General features: G+C 44.1%; 1 protein-coding gene across 1 annotated transcript in view; it reads right to left on the minus strand.

Annotated features, from left to right (window-relative positions):
* spata17 (spermatogenesis associated 17) overlaps positions 1-12,470 on the minus strand; it is a 90,782-nt gene that overhangs the window by 60,518 nt on the left and 17,794 nt on the right. Inside the window, exons 3-4 of the mRNA XM_060932895.1 lie at positions 10,062-10,143; positions 6,737-6,787 (exon numbers count right to left, since the gene is read on the minus strand). Coding sequence (XP_060788878.1) covers positions 6,737-6,787; positions 10,062-10,143 — 133 coding nt within the window. The remainder of the gene's footprint in view (positions 1-6,736; positions 6,788-10,061; positions 10,144-12,470) is intronic.

Consider the following 12,470-nt stretch of genomic DNA (forward strand, 5'->3'; position numbering starts at 1 on the left):
GAGGACTCTGATTTTTCTTTATTTTTTGTAACATGCCATAATAGTTTGGCATAAGATATTTTTATCTACATTAATTTTTATACTGATTTCGTGCAAGAAAATGCACATTCACCTGTTCATACGTCATGTTGAGGAACAAACTAATTTTAATGGTGCTAAAATGCCTGGAGAGAACGCCCCTAGGATTGTCCACTTTGCTTATACAGACTTTTCGTGCAGTGGGAGAAAATGACACTGGTATGTGTTCCATATGTAGAAGAACTATCGAGGAGACGACAGGGATAACCTTGAACTTCAATCGTCATTTGGCAAGACTCCACCCAGAGAAGTAAGGGACATGCTGTGTTCATTGCTCTGTTGATAGCGGGGCTTGCTTGCTAACCGATGAACTAGCTAGTGTTAACCCTCTCTCATGTTACTTGCCTTGTTGATAGTGGGCGGGGCTTGCTGAGCGATGAACAAGCTTTTTATCTGTAGCCTATTAACTAAAATGGGGCAGTCATGCAGTAATGTTAGTCCAACACAGTAGCAGAGATGGTTTTACAGAAAGGCAGCAACAGCCACCATCAAATGGTGCGGTTGGAGTCTTGTTCTCAGACTGGACTCGACTTGGACTCAACTTAAAATTTTCTTTAAAGGTCTGATGACACGTTTTTGACATCTTTGGCGATGCTTTATAACATAAAAAGTAATTCCCGATGATCCATATATTAATTCACGAAGGCGCCTATTTTACAAGTTATGATAAAAAACACGGCTATTTGGGCAAATTTGACGGGGCTGCAGCACCCAGGAGACGAATGAGGAGGAGGGGCTATATGACGTCAGCGAAAGAATCTTCCTCCTAACTTACCAGTTTGTTGTTGATGCGAGAGGTGTTCAGTTTATCATTATTAGTATTATTATTATACATTATTATACATTATTATAATATATATATATATATATATATATATATATATATATATATATATATATATATATATATATAGTTATAGTTATAGTTATAGTTATTATGCCTTCGCGTTGTGTTGCCGGCTTTTGCTCCAAAACCCACAAGGATGGGGTAAGTTTATTCAAGTTTCCCAGAGATCCCGAGCTGCATGCGAAGTGGGTGAAGCAGGTCAGGCGCACTCGTGACAAGTGGGAGCCCTCACCAACATCCGTCCTGTGCTCTGAACACTTCAATTTGGATTGTTTTGACACCCTTCCCAGCTTAAAGGAATCTCTTGGGTGTTCAGTTCAGCACAAACGTGTGCTGCTACCATCAGCAGTGCCTACAGTATTCCGGAGGGGGTCTACTAGTAGCTATGCCGGATCCAGCAGTCGCCTGGGACAAGGCGACTCCTCCAAAGACAGTCCTCCTGTCAGAACATGTGTTGAGAAACGACATAAGATAAAGGTACGTAGAGCTATAGAGTGCTCCGACATGATGCTAAAAATAGTAACCATGCGGTCTGCGTGGCCATCTTGGAAGTCACTCGCTCCAGAGCGCTCATAGAGTACACATCATAGAGTACACATTCATGATAATCATAAATGTAATCATAAAGTCGGCGTGATATCAGTCATGTATTTGCTTGTGAAAGCTTGCGGCTTTCATGTAACTGCCGCCTAGCAACGAGAGGCAAAGGGTAAAGAGGGTAGGCTATCATAGATTCTATTTGGAAGAGATCAATACATGATTGTTTAAAAATTAGGTATTTTAACAATTTGCATCTGTTTTGTGATTATCGTGACACTTGTGTGTTATATAGAACTGTATGTCTTATCAGCACATCGAGGATCTTCCACCGGAGGCTTTAGCAAGTACTCGTAGCAACACTACACTTTACCCTTTGCCATGCGTTGTTAGGGAACGGTAGCAAGTACCCTGGTTTGTTGATGTGACAGATTTGTAGTAGCAGTTGTAGTATTTTGCCTTTGCATTGTGGTCTCTTATTGCCAAGTTGAAAGAATTTGTTTCTCAAAGCAAACACTGAGGGAAAGCTAACTTAGCCAGACAAGTAGGCTACAGATTGTCATTTGCTTACGCTGATGTAGGTTATCAAATATTTTGCTTCATTCAAGGATAAAACTAAGAAGCCATAAACTAGAAGACGTGCCTGCCAATATTATCCTAAATGTATCACGGATCAGGCATAGTCGTAAGCTTATTATGTTAGCCGTTTGCATGCTCCATTAGGAACTATGTATTCAGTGTAGCATACGGCTTACATGATATAAGCAGTGTTTACACATGCAAGACAACAATACACAATATTAAAATATTGATTCCGTAACATTTTGAACAAATACGGGTTGACCTACCAATCCTTGTTATCCAACCTTGTGGTGTTCAATGCTGGGCTGTCTGCCTGTCCGCTGTCCATCTCGGGGTTGGAGTCGCTCTCAGATTGCACAGTAACAGGTTCAAACCTGTACGGTTGGATGCACCCGTGTTCGTCATTACTTGATTCTTCCGATCTATCCCACTCACAACACAATTCTAGACTCCCAGAAGAGGAAGAGCTAGAGAGTTCACCGGCGTTTTCATGCGCCATTTCTATTGAGTAGACAGCCAGTGAACCGCAGCATGTTCTTCCGCTGACGTCACAACATGGCCGCGAGCCACGGACCCAGTTTTCTTGCGCTGTGCAATTAAAAGTTGGATATTCGCGTAACAACAGCTTCTTTTCATGTAATTATAACAGAAATCTAACATGTTTGCCATGTTGTATAGTTTATTTAAGAAATTGCATAGAGTCATGTTCGTGTCATCAGCCCTTTAATGATTTGGACTTGAACATTGGGGACTCGAGATTGGACTTGGATTCAATGTTTCAAGGCTCAAGGATCAAGGATTTTTATTGTCATTGTGATTCACAATGAAATTCAGTTTGGCACTCTCCTAACATTAATTAAAAGGGAAAAAAAGAAAAGGGAAATCAATATGACCAAAAAAAACCCAAAAAACACACAAGTGATAAGACAAGGGCCGGTGATAAAAACAGTTACAACTATAAATAACAAGAAAAGGTAAATACATATAGGCCAGCATCATGTAAAGTGCATGTAGTTCTAAGTGGAGGCATAAGTAGAGGCCACAGCAGTAGGCTGTAAAATGCATTGGTGCTAATAAAGTGCAATAATGAAAGCGACACATCTCACTCTCATTCACCCACGCACACATACACTGACATACAAACACACACACATACCACTACCATCTATGCATGAGTCCATATCAAGTCCACGCTGTCGTGTGTGTGGGAGGGGCAGTGGTTCAGGGCAGGGGTTGTGGGTAATGGAGGCTGCAGCTCTGAAGTTGCTCCCCAGTCCTATATGGGTGAAAGGGTGGGAGGGAGGAAAGGGGGAAGTGGTGAGAGCTACAGCTCTTGTTCTAAGTGGAGGCCTAAGTGGAGGCCGCAGAAGTTTCCAGAGGGGGCGGGGGGTTGGGGGATGATGGAGGCTACAGCTCTTGGGAAAAAGCTGTTCCTCAATCTTGTGGTTCGAGTCTGTAATGTACGATACCTCTTTCCTGATGGTATTGGGATGAACAGGGTGTGTCCTGGGTGGGTTTTGTCTGTGCTTATCGACCTTGCCTTCTTCCTCAGGCAATCAGCACACACAGAGTCCAGGTGCGGGAGCTCAGCCCCTATAATCTTTTGAGCTGACCTAACCACCTGGGCCAAGTCCCTCCTGTTCTCTGCAGTGCAGTCTGCATACCACACATTACAGCTCTGGCAGAGGATGCTCTCTATTGTACTCCTGTAGAAGTTTGTAAGCAGGTGTGGGGGTAAGTCGGCCTGTTTGAGTTTTCGCAAGAAGAGCCTCTGCTGGGCCCTCTTCACCAGGTCAGAGGTATTAAGCGCCCATATTAGGTCCCTGGTGATGTAAGTCTCTAGAAATTTTATAGAGTCCACCCTCTCCACCTCTTCCCCATTGATGGAAAGTGGGGTCTGTTTGGTCCTCCTGGACCTCCTAAAGTCCACAATGATCTCCTTTGTTTTGGTGGTGTTTAAGACCAGGTTGTTATCCACACACCACTCTGCCAGGTGTTGGACCTCCTGCCTGTAGTGGGTCTCATTGTTGTCCCTGATGAGTCTGACCACAGTGATGTCATCAGCAAACTTTATTATGGTGCTGGATGAGTGGATGGGGACACAGTCATAGGTGAAGAGGGTGGGGCTGAGTACACATCCCTGGGGTGCTCCTGTGTTCAGGGTTATAATTACTGACGTCAGGTTCCCTACTCTGACATTCTGTGGTCTGTTTGTGAGAAAGTCCAGAATCCATGAACAGAGTGAGGTGGGGAGACCGAGGTTAGAGAGTTTGTGCACCAGTTTATTAGGGATTATGGTGTTAAAAGCAGAACTGAAGTCCATGAAGAGCATCCTGACATACGTGTTTGGGTATTCCACGTGGGACAGGGCTGTGTAGAGTGTGATGGAGACAGCATCCTCAGTAGATCTGTTTGCCTTATAGGCAAACTGGTGGCTGTCCAGGTCTGCAGGGATGCTGTCTCTGATGTATAACAGTATCATCCGCTCAAAGCACTTCATGATTACTGGGGTGAGGGCAATTGGGCGGTAGTCACTGAGGCAGGTAACGGCAGATTTTTTGGGGATAGGGACAATGGTGGTGGACTTAAGGCAGGTGGGAACTACAGCTTGTTGTAGGGAGAGGTTAAAAATGTCTGTAAAGACTCCAGCTAGCTGGTCGGCACAGGACCTCAGTATACGGCCCGATACCCCATCCGGGCCAGACGCTTTGTTGGCGTCGATCCTTCTCAGGGTAGACCTCAACTGGTGGTGCTGGAGAGTGAGTGTCTGCTCTTCCCCAGATTGAGTTCTGTCTGCTGTCGCCTTGTACTGCTTATCAAAGCAGGCGAAAAAGCGGTTCTGGAAGGTCCCTGTCCTGGCTGACCAGTATGGTGTTACGTTTATAATCAGTTAGAGTTTTGATACCTCTCCACATGCTCCAGGGGTCTTTGTTCCCAAAGTGACCTTCAATGTGCTGTCTGTACCTGCCTTTGGCCTCTCTAATGCTCTTTTTAAGATCTCTACAGGCAGTTCTATAAGCCAGCATGTCTCCTGACCTGAAGGCAGTATCTCTCGGCCTGACTAGCGACCTCACATTACAATCAAACCAGGGTTTCTGATTAGGGAACACCTTGATGGTTTTGGTGCTCGGTACTGTTTCGGTGCAGAAATTAATAGAATGCAGGATGCTAGAAGTATATTCCTCCAAATCAGCCCCCTGTGAAAATACCTCCCACACTGTATTCTCAAAACAATCCTGTAGTGATGTAACAGCCTCCTCATTCCATACCTGTACTGTCTTCACAGCTGGTTTGGCACTGCAGACAACTGGTTTATAAGATGGAGTTAATGTCAGAGAGATGTGGTCTGATAATCCCAGGTGTGGAGATGGTACAGCTTTATATGCCCTTTGGATATTTGTATGCACTTGGTCCAGGATGTTTTTATCTCTGGTTGGAAAGCATACATTTTTGTGGAGTTTTGGTAATACTGTCTTGAGTTCTGTGTGGTTAAAATCCCCAACCACTATCACCGCTCCCTCTGGGTGCCCATCTAGCTTGTTGCCAATAGAGCTGTGCAGCTCTTCCAGAGCTAGCTTAGTGTTCACTTGTGGTGGGATGTAAACAGCTGTAATGAAGATAGCAGTAACCTCCCTCGGCATGTAAAATGGCCTGCATTTCACGACTAAGTATTTCACATCTGGGAAGCAGTGCTTCCCAACAATGTCTGTGGCTGTACACTAGTCGTTTACATAAATACATACTCCTCCTCCTCTGGTCTTACCGGAGTCTGCAGTCCTGTCGGCTTGATGCACAGTGTAGCCTGCTAGTCTGATAGCTTCATCAGGAATAGTGCTATCCAGCCACATCTCCGTGATTACCGTCACATAGTCACCCATGTTGTTTGATGAAATCCTCAGCCTTTTTTCATCGATCTTGTTGACGAGTGACCGGCAGTTGGCCAGAAGACCACCCTTCTCAGAGACTGAGAAGGGTGGTCGGTATGGGTTAGCTCATAGCCTAGCCTGCAAGCCGCTCTTCTTACCCTGTTTCTGCCTTCTGTCCCGGCGCCACCTCCAGCGCCTCCCAAATGGGTAGTGGATCTCATTCTCGAGCCCTCCAGGGTGCAGGATCTCTGGAGGAATGGTGTCTGGTCCATCGATGGTATAGACCTAATGCTGTTTTCCGATGACAAGGAGTTCAGTTCGCTCATAGGTGACACGAGCGTCCAATGCATGGACAAGTACACAAAACGCACATAAAACGAAAATGCTGCTATCCAACAGAGAGCACCGAGCCGCTGTGTACATGCATGCCACCATCTTGCCTCTCACAAGGCCCCAGTATGTAGCTGACTCACAAATGACGAAGCACACATTATATTACAGCTCGGCACTGATAGTGCCACAGTTGTCCCAAGGAAACAAAAACTGCTGGATATTAAATCCAGTGTTGTAGTCAAGTCTATACCATCGATGGACTGGACACAAGTCACTAGCGACTCGACTACAACACTGGATTTAATATACAGCTTTTTTTTTTCCTTGGGACAACTGTGGCACTATCAGTGCCGAGCTGTAATATAATGTGTGCTTCATCATTTGTGAATCAGCTACATTCTGACTTCTGCTTATCAAACGGTGAGAAGATCTGCTGGTAGATTTCATCAAATTATACTGTAAGCTCGAGACCAAGTGAAGAAGATGTATTTACCTTGACAGCCATCTTACTGTAGAAATTCATCTTCATGAGAAAATATGCTGTCTGTGAAGAGAGAAGGAGACAGTGTTATGTTATAGACACTGGACCACAGGTTTCTGACCCGTTCCCCCCCACCACCAGAGGAATCTGCTTTACAGGGAATAGTTAATCAGCAACACAGTCCAAGCTGAGAGACAGGATGTAAAGGGAAGTCAGACCTCGTATTGAAGGGACACGGCTGTTCCTAATACACAATGCCGTCATGGCTGAGGAAAATCTATGCTAGTCAGACTGGAACTTAATGGAGATATATGGCAAAACACTCTGTGCTGAGTTTGATAATCGATGCCGCCCCATGGGGAATAAACTGGATAACCAAAGCACAGAATATTCACTATGGGTAAGGATATGATTTATTAACTGTGAACACTATTCAGGAAGAATAGAATTCTCACTCAGTTTACTCAAGCACCCTGATTAATATTGGCACCCTGCATGAAAATGAGCAACAATGTTAAATAAATAACACAGAATGTGATAATTAGAGCTTAAGCATATAGGGATGTTGCATAGTTTCTTAATTTAACACAATATTTTAAGTGCATTTTTGAGCAAAACATTTGTTCCAAACTTGTCAGTACTCCGGAGCTCCTAAGTGACACAACAGAACTTTGTTTGCCCTATTACTCAGAGATCACACGCTTGAATCCCAACGATGCCGCAGCCATCCAAGGAGGCAAGGGAACGAAACTGACCATGCTTTCTGGGTGGGAGGGAACGCATAACTGTCTCTTCCCTGTCAATCACAGTGACAAGGGCCAATCTTGAGTGTCTGTCAACTCATGTATGCGGAAGAGGGTAGATAGTGCTTTCCTCTGAGTGTCTTATGCAGCATGAGCAGCTTCATTGAAAATATGTGGTGGGGTGGTTTCACATGTCTTGGATGAAGCAGCATGTCTTGGAGGAAACACCCTCAACGGCTGGTAGCTGTTGTATGATGGGGAGAGCTGGCTGGTGGGCGGGAACTTTGTTGATCCACTTGTAGAGGTTCATGGACCACTTCTCTATGCAGAACATTTCAAGCTCATTTAAGTTTTTGGATGTCCTTGTTAGTTCAAACCACAGGTTTTAAATTGGGTTTAAAACTGAAGCCTGGGGTGGCCATCACAATGAAATATGTTACCTGTAACTTCTGTCCTGAGATGGATAATTATTTTTTAAAGATACTATAAATCTATGGCCAGGTCTTAATATCATGGCAGAGACAACCAGGTATTATACCAAAATATTCTGGTGCTTCACAGTGACATTAAAGAGCTACAAAAGCACCATTTTCTACAGTGGCTATAGGGACTATAACGTGTCTGCAGTTGCTATTTTAAGATTTAATATTTAAGCATGCTTGGCAGTGGGCGGCACGGTGGTGTAGTGGTTAGCGCTGTCGCCTCACAGCAAGAAGGTCCTGGGTTCGAACCCCGGGTCCGGCGAGGGCCTTTCTGTGTGGAGTTTGCATGTTCTCCCCGTGTCCGCGTGGGTTTCCTCCGGGTGCTCCGGTTTCCCCCACAGTCCAAAGACATGCAGGTTAGGTTAACTGGTGACTCTAAATTGACTGTAGGTGTGAATGTGAGTGTGAAAGGTTGTCTGTGTCTATGTGTCAGCCCTGTGATGACCTGGCGACTTGTCCAGGGTGTACCCTGCCTTTCGCCCGTAGTCAGCTGGGATAGGCTCCAGCTTGCCTGCGACCCTGTAGAAGGATAAAGCGGCTAGAGATAATGAGATGAGATGCTCGGCAGTCAAAAAGCTTATTTGGTCTCATTTAATCACCACATATGCTTTCTGGCCAAATGTTTGTGCACCCCGACCATCACACCCATATGTGGTTCTTCCCTACTGTTGCAACAAGTTTGGAAGCACACAACATGTCTTTGTAAATTCTAACATTACAATTTGGAACTAAGGGACCATTTGAAACTGTGCGCAAAGAGAGCTCCATAAAGACATGGTGTGTGAAGGTTGGAATGAACGAAGAACTCGAGTGTCCTGCACTGAGCCCTGACTGAACTCAACCCCACTGAACACTTTTGGGACGAACTAGAACTGGAGCCTCAACATCCCAACATCAGTGTCTGATCTCACTTATGCTCTTGTAGCTGAACTGAATGAACACAAGTCCACACAGTCATGCCCCAAAATCTACTGGGAAGTCTTCCCAGTAGAGAAGAAAAAAGAAGAGATGAGTGGAGCTCATGATAACAGTGAAGGAGAATAAATCTGGAATGAGATGTTCAACAAGGACATATGGGTGTGATGGTCAGGGGTGCACAAACTTTTGACCATATAGTGTATTTAACTGTAGTTTCGAAGAGGCTTGACAAAATCAGGAGCTGCCTTTATGGGTTGTTCTTGTGAAGGAACTTAGCAACAATAAGAATCAACTATTTTGAATATCTGATTATGGAAACTGTTCCAGACTTGAACCTTTTTTTTTTTCATTTCACAACCTGACTGTAATTAATTTTTAACTATTTACATATCTCATCTCATCTCATTATCTCTAGCCGCTTTATCCTGTTCTACAGGGTCGCAGGCAAGCTGGAGCCTATCCCAGCTGACTACGGGCGAAAGGCGGGGTACACCCTGGACAAGTCGCCAGGTCATCACAGGGCTGACACATAGACACAGACAACCATTCACACTCACACCTATGGTCAATTTAGAGTCACCAGTTATCCTAACCTGCATGTCTTTGGACTGTGGGGGAAACCGGAGCACCCGGAGGAAACCCACGCGGACACGGGGAGAACATGCAAACTCCACACAGAAAGGCCCTCGCCAGCCCCGGGGCTCGAACCCAGGACCTTCTTGCTGTGAGGCGACAGCGCTAACCACTACACCACCGTGCCGCCGGGTGATGATGTGTTTTACATTTATATGATGCATTTCTTCGGCTGTCTAATTTTACCACACACTTATATTTAAAAAATGCTACAGTTGAATAAAAAGAGGAAGAGCAAATCAGTTATCTAGTTGTTTGTAGGTAATACTGAAATATTCGTGCTTTGTATAATTTTGTTGCCAGTTTTCTTGAAGAGTGCCAATAATTCTGAAGTTGGCTGTTAAAGAACCAATATAAAAGAATGCCTCCGTAATGACTGTCAGAAGAGGAATAAGTGCACTACATCAGCAGCCTCTTTTGGATAAGGCATTTCATCGCTAATCAATACATGCTGTCAAATTACAAAGCTACTTGAGGTGTAAGTCATGGCATGCCTGTAACCGCTGAATGTTAATGAGGGTAATCATAACATAATCAATATTACACAATGGCACAGCTTACCTTTAGCCTTTGCCTAAAGTACTGCCGTGCGCTGAAAGCCCGCCATGTTTTCTGTATTATGGTTGCGTTCCAGTGTAGATAGCTGCAATAATATTTCCAAGTTAATCATCTTTGTTAGATATTAACAGTGAAAGGAACATTTAGAAAGCTTCCTCCTAAGAGCCCTAAATGGCTGGCGCTTCTCAGACTACTGTTCATTTGCATTCATTCATCAAAACCATCCCCTCTAAATGCATGTGTATGGCAATGCTGAACTCAACACGGCCATCAGTTTTAAAAAGACCATTTATAACCCCAGAAAATCAATGCGTATATAGGGAAGGTGGTAACCCAAGAACTGCACTTAAGGCGCTCAGATTGCGCCTAATTAACCACTTAACACACTGATCAATTAACTAAAGTAATCTAAATGAACCTACTGTCTGGAAGTTTGTCTGCTGACTGCACAGAAATATATGGAGGTTACACTGCTGGAGCACCAAATGTTCTTGCTAATTTCGATGTCTAAAGACTAAAATAGACAATGATTTAGCATTGGAAAGGCCAGATAAAATGTAGCTCACAGGGCAGCAATTGTCCACAGCACTTTAAGCTCATGAAAACACTGTAATGGACCACCAGCATGGGGAGAGAAAAAAAACACTTTTAAATTTTAGCACCATACACGTTTCAGTTTATGCTAAAAATATGTGACTGAATACAGTGGGGCAAAAAGGTATTTAGTCAGCCACCAATTGTGCAAGTTCTCCCACTTAAAAAGATGAGAGAGGCCTGTAATTTTCATCATAGGTACACTTCAACTATGAGAGACAGAATGGGGGGAAAGAATCCAGGAAATCACATTGTAGGATTTTTAATTAATTAATTGGTAAATTCCTCAGTAAAATAAGTATTTGGTCACCTACAAACAAGCAAGATTTCTGGCTCTCACAGACCTGTAACTTCTTCTTTAAGAGGCTCCTCTGTCCTCCACTCGTTACCTGTATTAATGGCACCTGTTTGAACTCGTTATCAGCATAAAAGACACCTGTCCACAACCTCAAACAGTCACACTCCAAACTCCACTATGGCCAAGACCAAAGAGCTGTCAAAGGACACCAGAAACAAAATTGTAGACCTGCGCCAGGCTGGGAAGACTGAATCTGCAATAGGTAAGCAGCTTGGTGTGAAGAAATCAACTGTGGGAGCAATTATTAGAAAATGGAAGACATACAAGGCCACTGATAATCTCCCTCGATCTGGGGCTCCATGCAAGATCTCACCCCGTGGGGTCAAAATGATCACAAGAACGGTGAGCAAAAATCCCAGAACCACACGGGGGGACCTAGTGAATGACCTGCAGAGAGCTGGGACCAAAGTAACAAAGGCTACCATCAGTAACACACTACACCGCCAGGGACTCAAATCCTGCAGTGCCAGACGTGTCCCCCTGCTTAAGCCAGTACATGTCCAGGCCCGTCTGAAGTTTGCTAGAGAGCAGTTGGATGGTCCAGAAGAGGATTGGGAGAATGTCATATGGTCAGATGAAACCAAAATAGAACTTTTTGGTAAAAACTCAACTTGTCGTGTTTGGAGGAGAAAGAATGCTGAGTTGCATCCAAAGAACACCATACCTACTGTGAAGCATGGGGGTGGAAACATCATGCTTTGGGGCTGTTTTTCTGCAAAGGGACCAGGACGACTGATCCGTGTAAAGGAAAGAATGAATGGGGCCATGTATCATGAGATTTTGAGTGAAAACCTCCTTCCATCAGCAAGGGCATTGAAGATGAAACGTGGCCGGGTCTTTCAGCATGACAATGATCCCAAACACACCGCCCGGGCAACGAAGGAGTGGCTTTGTAAGAAACAATTCAAGGTCCTGGAGTGGCCTAGCCAGTCTCCAGATCTCAGCCCCATAGAAAATCTTTGGAGGGAGTTGAAAGTCCGTGTTGCCCAGCGACAGCCCCAAAACATCACTGCTCTAGAGGAGATCTGCATGGAGGAATGGGCCAGAATACCAGCAACAGTGTGTGAAAACCTTGTGAAGACTTACAGAAAACGTTTGACCTCTGTCATTGCCAACAAAGGGTATATAACAAAGTATTGAGATGAACTTTTGTTATTGACCAAATACTTATTTTCCACCATAATTTGCAAATAAATTCTTTAAAAAGTCAGACAATGTGATTTTCTGGATTTTTTTTTTTTCATTTTGTCTCTCATAGTTGAGGTATACCTATGATGAAAATTACAGGCCGCTCTCATCTTTTTAAGTGGGAGAACTTGCACAATTGGTGACTGACTAAATACTTTTTTGCCCCACTGTATATGTGAGTTCTATTTCAAGACCTTCCAACAAAGTCACAAAGTGACCACATAACTCAGTATTTCATATAAACACCATTGGCATGTGCTCACTGTCCACTT

Source organism: Neoarius graeffei, chromosome 11 (genome assembly GCF_027579695.1).
Source record: "Neoarius graeffei isolate fNeoGra1 chromosome 11, fNeoGra1.pri, whole genome shotgun sequence".
Lineage (NCBI taxonomy): Eukaryota > Metazoa > Chordata > Actinopteri > Siluriformes > Ariidae > Neoarius > Neoarius graeffei.